The sequence below is a fragment of the Periplaneta americana genome, chromosome 7 (genome assembly GCF_040183065.1).
Source record: "Periplaneta americana isolate PAMFEO1 chromosome 7, P.americana_PAMFEO1_priV1, whole genome shotgun sequence".
NCBI lineage: Eukaryota > Metazoa > Arthropoda > Insecta > Blattodea > Blattidae > Periplaneta > Periplaneta americana.
Window position 1 is genome coordinate 133,857,832 of NC_091123.1, and position 20,419 is coordinate 133,878,250.

The following is a 20,419-nucleotide window of genomic DNA, read 5'->3' on the forward strand; positions in this document are numbered from 1 at the left end:
GGAAATATTAAACTTTTCTTCCTCCATTACTGTTTTTTCCTCTATTACTGTATCTTGTACAATAATGAAAATTAGTACCGGTATGTGTAAAACACTGTCCTTCTGCTATATGAAAAAAATTATATTTTTACGATTTTTAAAAATTATGTACTTTTTTTTTTTTTCAAAATTCATTTCACTGTGCAATGATGAAGCGTTTCCCACATAACTCAAAAACTATCCACCATTCTGTGATGAAATTTTTTGTGCGTATTTATGCGTGTCATATCTACAATATAATGCAAGATCACTTCTCTACCTTGAATAATAATAATAATAATAATAATAATAATAATAATAATAATAATAATAATAATAATAATAATAATCCGTGGCGCAACAGACTGTGAAGGGCCTAGACCGACCAGCCGGCTGCTGACCTCACGCCCACATGCCGAAGCAGAGGTGGACGATCATCCGACCAGAATAGAGGTATCGTGTGGTTAGCACGATGATCCCCCCAGCCGTTATAGCTGGCACTCGCAAACGGATTTCGCTACCTATCATAGCTCCCCAAGTGCATCACGATGCTGGGTGGGCACCGGTCCCATACACTGGCCGAAATTTCATGAGAAAATTTCTTCCCCCATGAGGACTCGAACCAGCGCGCATTCCGTAACGCGAGTCCTAGGCAGATACCTTAGACCAAGACGCCATGGCGCGGGACTCTCTACCAGTGATAAGATTGATAAAAAATAAATTCATTTTAAAAAAAGGTCAAATATCAGTATTCTAACACAAAATAAAAAAAAATATTATTTATTAAAGAATGTAGTTGAAAGAGCATGATATTGTAAACATGAGTTTCAGCAATTAAATAAGAGAGAACATGAACAAGTTAACAAGTTTACGAGTTATGAGGGAAACGCTTCATCACTACATAGTAAGCTGTCACCATTTTGAATTTTGAAAAAAATAAATAAATATTTTTTTTAATCGTGAAAATATTTTTTCATATAGCAGAAGGACAGTATTTTACACTTACCAATTTTAATTATTGAACAAGATACAGTAATGGAGGAAAAAAATGTTGAATATTTCCAAACATTTTAGTGCTGTAAGCTGTACCTAACCCCTTAAGCGGTTAAAGCATGAAGGGGTGAGGGTGGAGAACAGCGAATATTTTTATAACAAGGTGGAACAAACACGACAGGCCTCCTTGTGCAGTGCGATCATCGGCGAATATCCAACTTCACTATATTTCCCTATTTTGACTATGCTGACATTTTACTGACTGACCTTTCCAGCGACAACAAAATGAAACTTCAACGTGCTCATAATTTGTGTGTACGTTTTGTAAGCAATGTTCGTAAATATGATCATATTACCCCATCCCTGGAAGCAATAGGTTGGCTTAAACTAGATAAGAAAAGAAATTTACATTCACTTCTCTTTCTCTTCGAAATCTTGAACTCTTCTATTCCTTCGTACCTGTCGTCTCGCTTCACTTACCTTTCTTCCCACCACAATCTGAACACACACTCTCGCCATGAAACAATACTAACAATAATCCCATCGCACCTCCTCATACTCATCCTCTTTCACAATAGCCCTGCCAAGACTCTGGAATTCGTTACCTGCTAGCATCAGGGACTGTCGAAATAAAATTCAATTCAAACGCAAACTTACTAGGCACTTGGTCAGTAATTGAGACTCGTTCAGACATGGTTTCTTGTAAATAGTTCTTTTAATCTACCACAAAATATCTCAATATCCGGTAATTTCATCACTATAGAATTTTGTTATTGTAGGTTTAATTTGTAATTTAGTAAATACAAAAATATTCTTTGTTCTTAACTTCTATGATAAAAGGTCTAGCTTTCATTAATCAGGTATTCTTGTCGTACTTTAATTTTTATTGTAATTGTAATTGTAAATTTAATATTAATTGTAATCTTATTGTTCATGTTATAGTTGTAATCCCCTGGTAGAGGGGCAGAGAAGGCCTGACGGCCTTATCTCTACCAGGTTAAATAAATAAATAAATCTAATCTAATCTAATCTAATCTATACTCCACAAACTTGAACAGAACATGGCGTCTGTAATGCACGACGCTTCTGCCCACTTCACGAACATGTATCATAAATTATTATTTTATACGATCGTGTCTTTTTGTTATATTACAACTTACTATTATTGTTAGGCTTTGAAAGTTAAAATTCCCACACAGAAACTTGTTGCTAGGGAAACCATCCTTCATAACACAAAACTACAGTGAAATAGACCCATTACAGTGCAGTTATTGTTACTTAGTTATCATTACAGTATACCTTTGCGAGGGCTTTGGAATAATATTGCTCCAAATTTTCAATGGAACATATATTGTATTTGCAATTTTAAAAATATGATCGTGCAAAAAATGTTGTCCAATACACGTTAGTGGATTTCACAATTTAAAAGTCACGCAAAGGGAGACATTGAGACGGTGTCGAGCGAAGTTCCTGGATAGCTCAGTCGGTAGAGCGTTGTTACGTTCAGCCAAACGTCCCGGGATCGATACCCGGCCCCGGAATAATTTTTCTCTTGAAATTTAAACATGATGATTCTATTTCAACGTTCCATGTCGAAAGGATGCAGACAGAAAGACAACTTGTTTTTACAGTTTCCTATGTGCCATGAATGTTTCATCTGGAGTCGAAATAGTTGATGCACTTAAATCCAGAAATTGATTACACTGCACAACATGAAATTTGTCTTTTTTGTAGAAATATGAATATTCGATGTATTTCGTAATGGCGAAAACGAATATGCAGTTTGTTTTTGTCCAGCACGAACTGTTTCTCTAAATTAATATTTATTTAATGTTAGTGAAATGTTGCATTACTTTCACCTTATGGGATGTAACATGTCACTGAGAGTACACTTTCTTGACAGCCACCTGAACTTCTTTAAAAAAAAACCTTGGTGCTGTAAGCCATGAACACGGGGAGAGGTTTCATCAAGAAGTGTCTACTTTCGAAAAGCGCTTCAGTGGAAGGTGGAATGCAAGTATGCTGGCTGAATATTGCAGGTTACTCATCAAAGAGATTGCAGATGCTGTCTACAAACGTAAAAGATCAAAAAGACATTTGAATTGTGAATTTTGGCCAAACAAAAGTTACCTTATGTGCTAGTGTAACAAATTTGTGTAAATAAGTGAAGTGGGCGTAGCATAAAAACGGTATGTGTTAGAAAATTTTGGTTTTCAGAAATGAACTCAGCACCTCTCACTTAGTTCAAATTACATAGCTTCATCTAAAGGACAGAAACAAAGTTTAAATTTGTTGTCCAGTGCTATTGTTATTATAATGGTGATGTGAACACCCTGTATTTTCACGTCTCCATCAGATTTTTTACGCATTTTTTGCGTTCATTGAAATTAAGCTGTAACCAGCTTGCCAACGCTGTAACAGTGTAGCCTTATACACACCGCACAGTGTGAAATATGAACTGTTTTGTGTGGAAGGCAATATTTTATTGTTTGTACTAATGCACATAGAGGGGAGACTCCCTTAAATTATAGGCACTATTGTTAGTTCATGAGCATTGTATATGGAAACAGATATCCCTTTCCGGGTGGTGATTATTCATTTAGACAATACATCATTATGGAAATGAAAATCCACGGCCTATACAGTTCGCGCGAGGAGCTCAGTCGGTGTACTGAAGGTGAAGTTCATTTCAACCGACCATATCGTATTTCCCTTGCAGATTAAATTATTAATGTTCGAGACGTGGCAAGTACAGCCACTGCCAAAGTATTTGACAGACGTGAAGGTGAATTACAATCCAAATTGATACAAATCGAATGCGTGCCTTATTATGTACTTACTTACTTCCTGGCTTTTAAGGAACCTGGAGGTTCATTGCCGCCCTCACATAAGCCCGCCATCGGTCCCTATCCTGAGCAAGATTAATCCATTCTCTATCATCATATCCCACCATTATCTTCCCATCTACGTCTCGGCCTCCCTAGAGGTCTTTTTCCCTCCGGCCTCCCAACTAACACTCTATATACATTTCTGGATTCGCCCTTACGTGCTACATGCCCTGCCCATCTCAAACGTCTGTATTTAATGTTCCTAATTATGTCAGGTGAAGAATACAATGCGTGCAGTTCTGTGTTGTGTAACTTTCTCCATTCTCCTGTAACTTCATCCCTCTTAGCCCCAAATATTTTTCTGAGAACCTTATTCTCAAACACCCTTAACCTATGTTCCTCTCTCAAAGTGAGAGTCCAAGTTTCACAACCATAAAGAACAACCGGTAATATAACTGTTTTATAAATTCTAACTTTCAGATTTTTTGACAGCAGACTGGATGATAAAAGATTCTCAACCGAATAATAACAGGCATTTCCAATATTTATTCTGTGTTTAATTTCCTCCGGAGTATCATTTATATTTGTTACTGTTGCTCCAAGATATTTGAACTTTTCCACCTCTTCGAAAGATAAATTTCCAATTTTTATATTGCCATTTAGCACAATATTTCCGTCACGAGACATAATCATATATTTTGTCTTTTCGGGATATATTTCCAAACGTATGTCTTTACTTGCATCATGTAAAATTTTTTTCCCTAATCATTTGTGGATTTTTTCCTAACATATTCACGTCATCCGCATAGACAAGCAGCTGATGTAACCCGTTCAATTCCAAACCCTCTCTGTTATCCTGGACTTTTCTAATGGCATACTCTAGAGCAAAGTTAAAAAGTAAATGTGATAGTGCATCTACTTGCTTTAGCCCACAGTGAATTGGAAACGCATCTGACAGAAACTGACCTATACGAACTCTGCTGTACGTTTCACTGAGATACATTTTAATTAATCGAACTAGTTTGTTGGGAATACCAAATTCAATAAGAATATCATATAAAACTTCTCTCTTAACCAAGTTATATGCCAATATTCTTTTGAGAAGATTAACTCCATATTTAGATGAAATTATTGGGGATCACCAGTGTGGTTTTAGGTCTTATTATATACCACATTAATTTTGAAATTAAGCGATAAATTCTTAGACGTCACTTATAAAATGAGGAAATACTTGAGTAATGAGCGTTTCCTTAGCACATTTTAGTCATGCAGAACACATCACAAATGCTAACCACACCCACAGAGACATCAACACAGACATGGAAATACTACACATCCAACCAAAAAGCCAGAAACTAAACACACTAGAATAATATGAAATATACAGACACACAAAAGCACACCCCAACGAAATTCTCAACACACAACTCGACTTCAAAACAAACACACTCTTTGACTCTACACTATACCACAGGAACACACCCTCACAGGAAACAGAACAAGTGGCGCCAAGACCAACAACGACCAGTTCTGAGGATGACCCATAAATACGTCGAAACATGTGAACGAGGTACGTTGAAATTTAACACAGGAAAGTCTTACCATACATATTCCGAAACTTATTTTAGATCGTATTGCAGAGACGCTACTCTTTGATATGCACTGATCATTCCCTTGACATTGAAAGAAATATGGCAACATGACTAGACGTGAGCGCTTTCGTACATTCGTTTGTTTTCCAACGCTTTCAAATTGTTAGCGGGATTATTATCGTACACAAATACATAAGTAAATATTATAGGGCTAAAAGTTATACAAGATGTCAAGAAAGCATTTTACAGAAGAAGAAAGAAGTGAGCTAAGAGAACTAGTTATGAAATATAGAGATATCGTCAAAAGTAAAAGTTCTGATAATTGTTCTCTCCAAAAGATTAAACTGACATGGAACAAAATTGCAGTTGTGTTTATTGCAAACTCGGGAAATATTCCTGTAAGTAAATCATTTTAATATATGTTTCAGTTTTGTGGTAAGGAAAGTGGAAGTGGTATAATTACGCAAATTTTAACAGCTTGTTCCTTGGGCAGAATACAAACGAAAGTGCAAATAATACTTTGTTGGGACGTGAATACTTTTCGAAAAAATACCTTAAACCTACTTTAAATGATGCTGTAGCATAAAATCTCAAATCAACTAGTATTTTTTGCCGTTGTGGCATCGGTAAGCCTCTCACGATTGTATTGTGAATTTCAGTGAGAGATACCAGAATATCCACAACAGTGTTCTTGTTGAAACGGTTTCTCCTCTTAATTTGTCGGTTACTGTACATCTCTAAAGGGTTTTCCATATCTCTGATATATCTTCTGTTTTGCCGAAACACATTTTCATTTTCATTATAGAACTCAATAAATTCATCAAAATCATAATCATCATCCATTGTATACCGAATCAGCTGATTGCAGTGCATATGAGGAAACACTTGAGTAAGCTGACAAGCTACCTCATTTGAATAAGTGTTCACTTCAGTGAGATTTATGAATTGGAAATGATTATAAGCAACTGCTTAAGGGTTTCCTTACAATAAGTGTTGACTATGAATTTGGCCCTAAGTCACTTAAATATTACTTTCAAATTCAGTGATGACCACTCGAGCCGAAGACGGTTTTTGGCCTCATTTCTGAAGTTCTCCAAAGGTGAAGATCGTTGTTAACTAGATCTTATCATAGCAGTGCATCCTTTTCTTTGTTCGATTCTTCTTCATTGCACTTCTGAGAAGATTTGTCTGGTCTTGACGTAGAATATGGCCTGGTCATCGTAGTCTTTGGCTTTTCACCACTGCTACTGTATCTGGCTCTACAGTTAGGTCCGAAAGTCGTCAGCCCCTTGTTTGTATGTTGATGTGCATCTATTTTGAACATGTCATAGCAGATGTATGACAATTTTTGATACTTTACGTTCCAGCTTGTTTAGTGATCCAGAACATCAGTATGGGCACCATCATTGTCGTGGCACAAAATGATGGGCGCCATGTCCTGTGTGAAATTTTCCGCAGCAAAAATGGTGTGATTTCCTTGTGGGGAATAATTAAGCATCATGTCTCGAAACATCGATACCTGACAATTTAAGATTTGAAGCAAGCTTGATGTAAAAAGCCATAATCTGAACCACTAATTATAATCGGTATATCATTACCGTCTCGTACTTGCACCACTCTTGTTCACATTGCTCACGTTACTGCTGGAGTTAAACTAATTCAGTGCAAATTGGTTATTGGTTAAACTGATTCGGGAAGGGGCTGATAGAGGGGAATGCAACGTTTCCAGGTATAATACTAATGGTTTAGTTACATGGAACGTACAAATAATAAAATTTGAGCATTAATTTATGAATGAACGATTCACTTTATGCAAAAAAAGACAAAGATATAAATTGTTCATGTTTTTAAAATCTATTGCGACATTTATAGTAAACTTCAAAATTTTAAAGAGTATGAAAACATTTGCAACGAAACTTTCCATAGAATTAAATTTTTATTGGTTGAACTATACGTTGTAAAAAAATATTTCACTAGAATTATTGGTTCTATTTTATACAAAGAGCGCCCGTAACACTAACACTCTGTATATTTTAAAATAAACTCTTTTATTCTTGCAAGCATTTCGCAACATTATAACTACACTAGCATTGCTTTTCAATGGTCTGCCAGCAACACTATGCTTATTATTCATTCTTACACCTTAATTGAGATATAATTACAGATAAGTAGGAAGTATTAAGTATATAAAAGGAGATAATGCATTTTCGTAACTTAGGTTTCAGAAGGAACTAAAAGGACATTTTGAGCATATGTAAGTACATTAATTACAAATATATATATATATATATATATATATATATATATATATATATATATATATAAGACGTCCAAAGGAAATAGGCAATTGAAAATACCATAGAGATACGAAGTTAGATAAGGGGTAGATTAATAGGGTGCTATTAATAGACATTTCGCAGCACGCGCTACGAGCGTACTAAGCTAGTCCCGGCTATCCACTGGTTACTTGTACAGAATTAAAATCATATCCTATCGCTAACACTGGTTTATGAATACGAAAAACGCTGATCATCCACCGGAAGCCCGAGCTAAAAATGTCTATGAATACGGCTCATAGGGATTGAAGAACTCGGCTTAACCCTCCTGCTACCAAGAGGATTAATATAATTACCCCACTTACTTACATACTTACAAATGTCTTTTATGGAACCCGCAGGTTTATTGCCGCCCTCATATAAGCCCGCCATCGGTCCCTACCTGAGCAAGATTAATCCAGTTCCTACCATCATATTTCAATTCCCTCAATTCCATTTTAATATTATCCTCCCATCTACATCTCGGCCTCCTCAAAGGTATTTTCTTCTCCGGTCTCCCAAGCTAACACTCTATATGCATTTCTGGATTCGCCCATACGTGCTACATGCACTGCCCATCTCAAACATCTGGATTTAAATTACCCCACATTTGTTTTTTTATATTATTATTTTCATTTTTCTTCATATTCCTTTTTAAAATTCCATGTATTTGTTTATTATGTAACTACTAACAATTTTAAAGAAGAATAACATAAATAATTAATCTGCCTTAAAATATTATTCACATTATTCATGGGAGGTGATTTTATTATCCTCCTGGTAATCTGTGTTATGAAAATTCCAGGATATACGATTCAATCAATATCTTAATTTCATTTATTTCTAAGTTCGTCTCTATCCAAATTATTTTATTTTGTGTTATTTATAAAACTCTTATATTGTTATTTTCTTTATCATGACCTTTCGTTCCCAAAGTTTTTATTTTTTATTGCTGTGTGTTATTGTTTTTTTTTTCCAAAAGTAATTTAGTAAGAATTAATTATTAGTGGAGTCTTTTTCGAGATGCTCATTGTTGTATAGGTAATGTTCGAATGTTTGAATTTCAACAAAGAACTAAACTTTGATTTATTAGTTTCATATTTTTATTTGTTCATTTTTAGAACTTAATTTTTATTTGGATTTTATTTTATTATAAACTAATGTTTTTGAGATGATCACAGTTGTATACAGGATGATTGACGAGAATTTACCATCCTTTACGGAGTTTATTTCTGAAGGCATTTCGAGCAAAAAAAATGTCACACAAAGATAGTTTCTATTCTCAATATTTTCAGAGTTACACCAATTTAAAGTTGTTTGTAAAATACGTTTCTTCTTCAGTTTGAAAGTAAAAGAATAATACAAATAGAGAATGAACCATTCAGAAGTATCATTTCTTTAATTGGCAAGTATTATGAAGCTAAAAATATGCTGTGAACTCCTTAGTTGCTTCGTACAGACATCTTTTTCTATTTTTAACTAGAAAATTACATTATTCTTACGCACTTATCACAACAATTATTACAAATCACACCACTTCCACCGCCTTAATTATTTACAGTTCAATTCTGCATCCTAATTTACAGTCTTGGAGAGTTTACAACACATTTTTTAAAATGTCGCGGGTCCACACCTGTGGAGTAACGGTCAGCGCGTCTGGCTGCGAATCCCGGTCGGGGCAAGTTACCTGGTCGAGGTTTTTTCCGGGGTTTTCCCTCGACCCAATACGAGCAAATGCTGGGTAACTTTCAGTGCCGGACTCCGGACTCATTTCACCGGCATTATCACCTTCATATCATTCAGACGCTAAATAACCTAGATGTTGAAACAGCGTCGTAAAATAACTCAATAAAATAAAAAATAAAATAAAAATGTCGCCGTCCGCTTGAGTACACTTGGCCGCACGCTTGTGAACGGCACTCGTCGCGCTACGTAACTGCATACGGCTGTCTTTCACTTCCGTAGCGCTCGCGCTGGCTGCTGACTGCACGCTGACCAAGATCACGCGTTCACAGCAATGCGTTCCAATAACGAAACGTAAATGTATAAATATTGAGAATACAACCCATGTTTATATGACATTTTTTGCTCAGAATGTGTTCGCAAATAAGCTCGTAAAGGACGGTAAATCCTCGTGAATCAACCTGTATATGGTAATCTAATATTTAAATTTCAAGGATTAACAGAAATGATTTCCAATTTCTGTAATAATACCGTGACTTTCATTGCATGTAAATGTGTTGTCCACTATGTGAAAACTATATAGTATTGGGGAGTTTGTCTTGATATGGAAGGGAGAGAAATTTAAATTTACTGCTTGCGTCATCTCATAGCGTCACCAGTAACATAAGTTCATTAATTTTGTTATACTTTTGAACAAAATAGAAAACTTTTGAATCTCTCTGCATTTTTAAAAATAGGATGATTATTTTATATTTTTACATTATTTGTAAGTCTATAGTTAATAATACATAAATTTTTAATATTCCAAATGCCTAACAAAGACCAGTATACGATTTTTATTGGGGGTAATTGTATTACCTCCTATGGGATAGTTGTGAAAAATCGTGGTAGCAGGAGGGTTAAACGTATAATTTATAAATACTCAGAATCGTAAAATACAGTACTGTGTAAAACGTATTTGAGTGTGAGACGATATGTTACGGAGCGCCTCTAGAACACAACAAACTGGGCCCCACTACTACATCCTGCGCAGTACCGAAAAGTGGTCTGCGGCGCAGGTTATTTTATAACTTGTACCGGTATACCTATTAATTCAGTGGCGCCAACTTATATGGGCCGTGAGGCCAGAGTCTATTCAATAAGTTGTAGTTTTAATATTATCACTTTTATTTATGAGATTTATTGATTTTAACTTAAAACTCAAATATTCAGCCCACCCAATGTTTTTCAAAAGTTGGCGCCACTGCGGCTATAATTGTTGTGTCGAGGAATTTTCACCTCGACTAGAATACTAGCACAGTCTAGTATACACAGTCACGAAGCTTGAGTTGTGAGGGTGCTAGGAACACTAGACTCTGCCGGTACTATTTCGCATTGTCTGTAATGAGGCGATATTAGCGATCCTAGTGGTTAGCAACTATATATGGATGCATATTACTACGTATTGAGCTTCGTGACTATATATACTAGATTGTGATACTAGATTAGAATAGTAGATTACTTTGACTCAAGAGCGACTGCTTGCTGGGTAACTTTCGGTGCTGGACCCCGGACTCATTTCACCGGCATTATCACCTTCATATCATTCAGACGCTAAATAACCTAGATGTTGATACAGCGTCGTAAAATAACCCAATAAAATAAAAAAAAAGAGCGACTGCTCACCTGTAACGACGAGGCTGGCAGGACTGCTGCGGCGTCTCTCACCGGTGAGCGAGTGAAGGGTGAGGCAGCTGTAGCCCACAGCGCCATCCGACGGCTGGGCGGACTTGATGTGCAAGTCGCCACTAGATGTCACTACGAAACGCCCGCCTGCAAACAAAAGTATGAAAGGTCTTATATTGACTCAAAGTAAACACAGTACTAAATGTCTTAGCATAATTATGGACTTGAAACGAGCATTCTGATTTTATTGCTAAAAAACTTTGTTCTGCTATATTTAATGATAAAACACACTTGTTAGGTCAATAATACAGTGTTCATTGATTTTATGAAATACATTAAAGGTGATATGTTACAGTTGTATGAACACTAATAAGTACGATAAGTTTATTGGAGATGTTAGTCAGACATGTTTCGGAGATGCTTCTCCATCTTCAGTGACTAATTACAACTGAAAAACGAAAACGATTATAATTAATAACTTGATTAGTTATATTTCAAAAATTAAAAAGTGACAAATGGGAAAATAGAAATATTGACTTGAATTATAATACTTTGTAAACGTCTTTCTTTGACAGGAAAAATTAAAAATATAGGGCCGTATTCATAGACATTTTTAGCGCGGGTTTTCGGTGGATTATCAGCGTTTTTCGTATTCATAAACCAGTGTTAGCGATAGAATATGATTTGAATTCTGTACTAGTAACCAGTGGATAGCCGGGGCTAGCTTAGTACGCTCGTAGCGCGTGCTGCGAAATGTCTATTAATAGCACCCATAAAATATAATTGATTTCTGAATAAGCAATATGTGTTATGTCTTCTGTATATGAAAGTGATAATTAAAAATGATATAATAAACTATAATAATGTATAATATAATTGAATAAAAGCATGAAAATTGAATTGACATTTAAAAATTGAAAAGTTAAAATCTTATGATGTATATACATTTTTCTGATAAAAAATTAACACAGATCATATTTAAAAATGAAGATAAAAGAAGAATGGACAAAATTGTAACTTGGATGAATGACTCACCGATGTGGTTTAGTTGCATAGGCGAAGTTATGGGGGAGCATGGGGGTGGACTGCGCCCCCAAACATTTCTTAACTGTTTTTTTTTATTAACGTTAGAAAATATTGAATTCAAAAGATAATTTTTGCTTTTGTTTATGATTAAGTTTCTGTGCTTAAATTGATGAATTAATGTCTTCAGACCATGTGTCTGAACTAAATATTTATTTTAAATTTGTGAATATATAAGAATTTCGATACCTCATTTAAGGAATGAAACCACTGTAATATTTCTTTTGCAACAGCCTGTACTCATGTGTTGGAAGTCTGCAGGTATTCAGGCCGTCACTTGGAGAAATATGAATAACATACTGCACAACAATGCAGAAAAAAGTAAAGTGCTCCCGATATAATGTGTAAACTTAAAGACGAGATTATATAACATAATTAGAGTTTACATTTCATATGATATCTTCAGAACGTAAACTTCATATAAAAAAGTTTCTGTTAGCACTGTTACGTAGTTTTATTGATGTATGCATGTGTTTCTGTACAAGAGAGAAAAAGAGGAGATTTTTATTAAGTTAAGCCCTATTATAATTTGTAGTAGACCTACAGTTCAAGCCCTATACAACTCTGTCTGAAACATCGCGGATACACTGTAAGAAACATGTGATCATATTCCGATATACTATATTACAGTCAAAGCTATAACGGGGGGGGGGGAGATAAGTGTCCCCCATAACTCCGTTATATGGGAATTCTACGATTTTTCGTTGCCCCCCCCCCAAAGGAAACGGTTCTCTCTCCGCATATTTCCTCGGGTGTCTAAATATTCAAACGCTAATAAAATTTGTAATTTTAGACGGATTTTTCTAATACTTGGAAGAAGTGTTAAATTCATATTTCTACACAAGTATCTATAGAAGGTTTCGAGGTTCGACGCAAAGGAACAAAATTGTGAAAATTTAGATTTCGCGAAATTTTCAGATATGGAAATTTTAATAAAAATTATAAATTCCAACGGATTTTTCGAATTCCTTCAAAACGTGTGTTGGGACGACAACGACGACTACATTGTTCGAAACTTACTGTAATATTTTATACGCCACAAAATATAACGCAACCATTACACAAAGCAATATATACTACGTACCGTATCAGTACATTGCACTCTTGCACTGAGCTGTGTGGTCGATCTGCTAGACGAAGGACCCAGACGGTAAGGGATAAGTGTAAACAAGGAATCGTGGAAGGGGTCACAGCTGTCAAAAGCAAAACTTTGGTGTAAACGTTTCCACAAACTTTTTTTCTTTGTTTAAGTGTTTGCAATCACTTCTCCAAGTTTGGCCCACTGCCCATAAGCAATCCCTAGCTTCCACTGATCCAGTATCTAATATCAAGAAAGGGCCCGTCCACACATGGAAGGCCATTGATCTAGGGCAGTGGTTCCCAAAGTGTGGCTCGCTACCGCGTGGGGTTTCGTGTAAAGAGCTGAGGGGGTCATGAGTTACTTACTTATTTACTTATTTACTTACTTACTTACTTACTGGCTTTTAAGGAACCCGGAGGTTCATTGCCGCCCTCACATAAGCCCGCCATCGGTCCCTATCCTGTGCAAGATTAATCCATTCTCTATCATCATACCCCACCTCCCTCAAATCAATTTTAATATTATCCTCCAATCTACGTCTCGGCCTCCCTAAAGGTCTTTTTCCCTCCGGCCTCCCAACTTCCACTCTATATGTATTTCTGGATTCGCCCATACGTGCTACATGCCCTGCCCATTTCAAACGTCTGGATTTAATGTTCCTAATTATGTCAGGTGAAGAATACAATGTGTGCAGTTCTGTGTTGTGTAACTTTCTCCATTCTCTGTAACTTCATCCCTGTTAGCCCCAAATATTTTCCTAAGCACCTTATTCTCAAACACCCTTAACCTGTGTTCCTCTCTCAAAGTGAGAGTCCAAGTTTTACAACCATAAAGAACAACCGGTAATATAACTGTTTTATAAATTCTAACTTTCACATTTTTTGACAGCAGACTGGATGATAAAAGCTTCTCAACCGAATAATAACAGGCATTTCCCATATTTATTCTGTGTTTAATTTCCTCCCGAGTATCATTTATATTTGTTACTGTTACTCCAAGATATTTGAACTTCTCCACTTCTTCAAAAGATAAATTTCCAAGTTTTATATTTCCATTTCGTACAAACATGAGTAAATTAACAGAAGAAAACAAAAACATCCCATTAACATATATTCATGTTGTAAATTACAATCGTAAACAGAAATAATTTTGAATGTAAAAATTAATAAAGAAATGTTTCTGTAGTTACAAGGTAAAAAACTATTAAGACAATATATATGCCTGTTTTTCAAGAAGTAGACAGCTGCATAACTTAACTATGTTGTATATCTTTACGTACTTAGAGCTAAGTATGGATACGGTCACACAAGAGAAATACTAGAAGAATAGGAGAAGAAGGACAATACAAGGAGAATAAGGGCAAGATGGGAAGAACAGGGGGAAGACAATAACAATTGAAAGAGAATGGTAACAAGACGATGACAAAGAGAACAAGGGAAAGACAAAGGAAATGAAGAAAAAACTAGGATAGCAAACGAAATAGATATAGTGCGATAAAAGAGAGAATACAAGAAGAGAAAGGAAAATAGAAAGTGAACAAGGAGAATACAGGAAGAACAAGGGAAAGACATGGAAAACAAGAGAATTACTAGGAGAACAAGAAGAAAAGATTGAGAACAAAGGAAATAGTAGGAGAACAAGAGAAATACTGTAAGAACAATTGGAAGGTAAAGAGAAAGAGATAAGACCAGGAGAACACGGAAAATACTACGAGAACAAGGGGAAGACAAAGATAATAACAGGAAAACAAGGAGCACAAGGGAAATACTAGGAGAAGAAGCGAAATTGTACTATGAAAAAAAAGGGAAATACTAAGAAAAAACGAGAATACAAAAAGAACAATACAAGGAGAACAGTGGAAATACTAAGAGAAGAAGAGGAAAGGATGGACAAAGAAAATATATAGAGAATAAGGAAAAATAAGAAAAACAAGGGAAAGGCAATGAGAACGAAGGGATGATAATGAGAACAAGGTAAAGACAAGGAAAATACTTGAATGCAAGTGAAAAAGAGTAAAGCAATAAAAACAACCGGAATACACGAAGAATAAGGAAAGCAGAAGGAATAAGGAGAACAAGGGAAACAAAAGAACAACAGCAACACAATAAAATAAGGGGAGTACAAGAAAAACAAGGGGGAATAAAAAGATAAGGATGGTGAGTTTTACATTTTATGTAAGGGTAAACTCCCAAGTTTCCCCCACACCTTGTGAGGCGAAAGATATAGTTCTACAAGTTAGCGCGAAAGATCTGAAAGCTTTGAGACCGTTGAGATTTAAACGGTAGATAACGGTTTCTCATCAGCCGTACATTCCATTTGCAAACCATTTCTCTATTTGTCAGTCAGTCGCTTGCTTGCTATAATATGCACTTGTAGTAGTCTCCCTGTATTATGTTATTGATGCATTCAGTTGTAGCATTTTTAAGTGTGTGTAATACTTTACCATAAAAATCGCTTATAGAGGGTGTCCCAATTACCTTGTGCACCTATAACTTTTTTGTTTGGATAGGTATTGAAATGTTTGTTTTTGAGCGTTGTGTTAGAACGAGGGGCTAACATCAGTGTGGAGATTTGGTGCATGTAACTACATTATGATATAAGATACACATGACGTCATCAATTTTTCAAATAGCACTACATACTTTAATCATGTTACATTGATTACACACGTTAAGACGAGTGAGACAGAGAGATTTAGAATTTCTATTACAAAAAATTTATGAAATCTTAAACCCTTAGCAGGAATACGAGGACTGATATTGCTTATGAATGATTCACAATCAATATCACCCTTAATGACTTTACAAAAAAATAAATAATCAAGATCTTGACGTCTGGTAAATAAGCTACAGCAATTAAAATTTTTGCAACTAATCTCATATTTATAATCGGAATTAGGTAAAAATCTATAAGAACACAAGGAAATATATATATTTTTTTTTATATTCTTGAATTTAGCCGAGTCAGTGAAAGTAATGGAGTTCCATAAAACAGCTGCATATTCAAGCTTGGATCTAACCAATGTATAGTACAATAATAATAATAATAATAATAATAATAATAATAATAATATTAATAACAATAATAAGCTCTAGCACTGAGTCACCTTGGCGATAATCGACTTACACATCTCTTTATCTGACGCCTTTCTCTCCATTCTCCACATTAATAAAATGAGGATTCCTAATGGGGTTAACACAGTTCTAAATCATTAGTGAGACGTTAGGAGTGCCTGATAGGACATCCTTAACTGCTAAAGGAACGTATTTCGGGTTTTACCTGTCAATTTCTCCGGGAATTGCAACATGTTCATTCTCTTTCTGTCTTCCTTAATGAAGTTCCGCCTGAGTGAGAAACACTCCTGGTCTTTTCTCTAATGGTGGGGCAACAAATTACTTCTTGCAGTGCATCTGTACACAGATGCTCGTCTTCTGCTACACCGTCCATCTTTTCATTTTCTCTTGGTCTTCTGCTGATACGTTGACTTCCTTCGCCTCTCAGTGGCGTTTTCTCTGTCGTCCTACTCTTTTTTTTTCTTAATTTAGTTAACTTATCATCTTTGTCTACATTCTCCTGTTGTATATAATTTACGCCAAATATATATTGAGGTCTTCTAGAATTTTCTCATTACTTACAAAAACCAACAAAAATAGTAGGGAAATCAAGACTAGACAGAATATGAAGTAGGGGACGTTAGACATATATCCATTCATTTAGTGTTCTGCCCAAGGGCAGGTCTTTCACTGCAAACCCAGCTTTCTCCAATCATTCCTATTTTCTGCCTTCCTCTTCGTTTCCTCATATGATCCATATATCTTAATGTCGTCTATGATCTGATATCTTCTTCTACCCCGAGCTCTTCCCCCGTTCATCATTCCTTTCAGTGAATCTTTCAGTAGGCAGTTTCTTCTCAGCAAGTGACCCAACCAATTTCTTTTCCTCTTTCTTATCAGTTTCAGCATCATTATTTCTTCACCAACTATTTTCAACACAGCTCATTTCTTATTCTGTCTGTCCACTTCATACGTTCCAATCTTCTCCATATCCACATTTCATATGCTTCTATTCGCTTCTCTTCACTTCGTCGCAATCTCCATGTTTCTACCTCTTATAATGCCACATTTCATACAATGCACTTCACTAGTCTCTTCCTTAGTTCTTTTTCCAGATGTCCTCAGAAAATGCTCCTTTTTCTATTAAAAGCTTCCTTGGCCATTGCTATCCTCCTTTTGACTTCTTGCCAGGAGTTCATGTTACTGCTTATAGTACTTATACCTCACGTTTTTGAAGCTGTCTACTTGCTCCACTGCCTCATTTAGAATTCTCAAGTTTATCTTCTGTATATTTCTTCCTATGACCATGCTCTTCGTCTTATTTGCATTTATCTTCGTCCCATACTGCTCACAGCTGTCATTTAGCTCAAGTAGCATATCCTTTAGTATTATTTCCCCTTCTGCTAAAACGCCATATCATCAGCAAATCTTATACACTTTATTGTTCTTCCTCCTACTATCATCCTCCCATGTTCTGAAAACAGTTCTTTAATAAATCCTACAAGTAGTTGTTGAAAACACTAGGTATTAAAGGACATTCTTGACGTACTCCTCTCCCAATTTCGCTTCCTTTTGACAGACATATTATATGATATATAAAGTATTGGACAATGGATAATAAAAAGAGGAATGGAATGGGATCAACATATAACAAGAATTTGAACCGACAGGATTGTTCGCGCAGTTCACAGTTCATCTTCTCAAGGACAAAGATCAGCAGGAAGACTACAAAATAGTTGACAGGCCTCGAAATTTTGATCCAACAGGCCAGAAGCCTAAGGAATAGAAGAGGAAAAGACTTACGAAGGTTGATCTTGTGCAATCTTTAACCCCTCTAAGAAATTTCATTTCATTAACTTGGATTCTATTTATTCCTTGGTTTTCAGCATACACTTTTCGCTGCCATGCAAAAGAACAGGTATGCCAATCGTTCTGCAGAATTTAATTTATGTTTCCGGAGTAAAGTCAGTGTTGAGAAAGTGTCAGGTATATAGTGTAAATGGCAATCAGTGTTTGTCAAAGTGCCAGTGTCAGTATAATGTGTGTAGTGCAAGAAAAAAATGAACAAAGAACAGAGTGCTGAGACTACTGGGTGTTCATTCCAAAGTGTGTCATGACGTTACTGTTGTTGGGTCACCGATTTGAAGCGAGTTTCAGCTTATATGTTAGAGAAGTTGCCTATTATTTAAGGCGTTCTTCAATCCGAACTTGAGAACGTGTACGGTATAACTTGAACGTCGTAGCAACAGATGGCGGTCTGTACGGTCTGTGTGCTACCATAACCTCTTTCGAACTGTGTTTTGCGCCGGCAAGTCGTACGCAGGGTATTTGTTATCATCGGTTGCGTACGGTAACATTCCACAACACAAATCAAATGCTCCGTGTCCATGTTGACCGTCGAAGTTAATGTCAACAAATACGTAAGTAATCGTCTTAACCCTCTCCCCATATCCCGACAGTACGTATTTCCAAACAGTTCACATTCCTGCCACTACCGGCGTTACCGTACGTATCGATACGTACTCTTCAGAATGAACGCCGTACTTGCTAGGCAACTTCTCTGCCTCATAGGATATACACCTCTGCGGAAGTGTAGGAAGATTGAATTCTCTAGGCTCATCGGCTAGCCACATGACGGCATACAGCGAGCCATGACACACTTTGAACTGAACAGCCAGTAGTTAAAGTTGAACAGGGTTATTAACCATGTCACAAAAGTAGTATACACGACAAGCTCGCCTGGATTGGCTCACCAAGCGAGTACACTTGAACCATGCCTGTCGAAGGGGTTCTAACCCCATCACAGGAGGCCTGTGCCCAACATGGGACATCATGGCTAACATTCATTCATTCATTCATTCATTCATTCATTCATTCATTCATTCATTCATTCATTCATTCATCCATTCATTCATTCACATTGTCACCCTAGTGTTTTTTCTAATTGTGACATAAAGTCTTTAGAAAGACGCCTAAAGCAATTTGTTATTGAAGTCATCGTTATAGTCGTATGTGAAGTTACATCCGAGGTATTGAAAATGTGTTATGTATTCTAATGTAACTTGCTTCTGCCTTACAAGTCCAGCAACGAGTGCTACATCATTATTTAAATATTGTGTTTAATGTCACTGACAAGGATTACATTTAAGTCAGTAACTACGTCATCTTTTCTATATGAGAGTGAAAAATAGATACTGACAAATGTAAACAAGTCTACACAACACAGAAATGATATTTAAACGTGGAACGCTTTTCTGTGTACCACTCGTGAAAGACTGTAACAAAACTTATAGCATTTCCCTTATGGAAATTGCGGCGATGTCATCACCAATGGGTTTGTTATAAGGGGAACTTAATTTCTTGAGTTATACTTTTGCTACAACATTGATCAAATGGAATGCGCCACCTCAACTTATTAAGTTAACTGTTCCATCCTGATTTGTTTTCATACTTTAACGATCTTACTTATAAACCGTGTAAGTTATAATTTTTACACGAGACATGCAGAACTGGCACAGAAAAAGTTACAAATATACCATGCACAAGCGATAAATAAGCAGTATGTAACTATACATGTGAATTGATCTCTAATACACTCACGAAACTCGCTGTTTAAGCGTTGTATATAGAGAAAAAATATGGCAGCCTCTCCAACAGCTGTTCATATTGATTGTCATTTTATTATGATTATTTATTATGGATGTCTTATAATTGCAAAACAACAAGTCAAAGAGCACAGAACAACTAGAATAATAGACATTGTTGTAGCTGTATTCTTTGATCAAAATATAGCGTGGTTATTGATCAGGCCCAGTTCTACTATCGAAGCATAGCGAGGCACTCTTGCCCACACTATCGGATGAAATAAAGAATCTCAGTTATTCTGCTTCTTCTGTGTTAAAATAATTACGAAACTATGACGTAGTTCTATAACAGTAATTGTATTCTTATACACGACGTAGGCCTAGACTATATACTGATTATTAATCAGAAATTTACACACGACTTTATAATCGAGCTTCTTACTGTATAAGGCATTAAACGTCTATACCGTAAGACAGTCTTGTCAATTGATGACCAAAGGCGCACGCATGTGCTTTAGAGCTCA

The 20,419-nt window shown here is 36.0% G+C and overlaps 1 protein-coding gene across 9 annotated transcripts in view; it reads right to left on the bottom strand.

Annotated features, from left to right (window-relative positions):
* Dscam3 (Down syndrome cell adhesion molecule 3) overlaps nt 1–20,419 on the bottom strand; it is a 2,377,722-nt gene that overhangs the window by 510,214 nt on the left and 1,847,089 nt on the right. For all 9 annotated transcript variants that reach the window (XR_011333174.1, XR_011333173.1, XR_011333172.1 and 6 more), the window contains exon 7: nt 11,095–11,241. Coding sequence is in view for 6 of the 9 variants with exons in the window: in XM_069831322.1 (XP_069687423.1) it covers nt 11,095–11,241 (147 nt within the window). In the remaining 3 variants the exon portion in view is untranslated. The remainder of the gene's footprint in view (nt 1–11,094; nt 11,242–20,419) is intronic.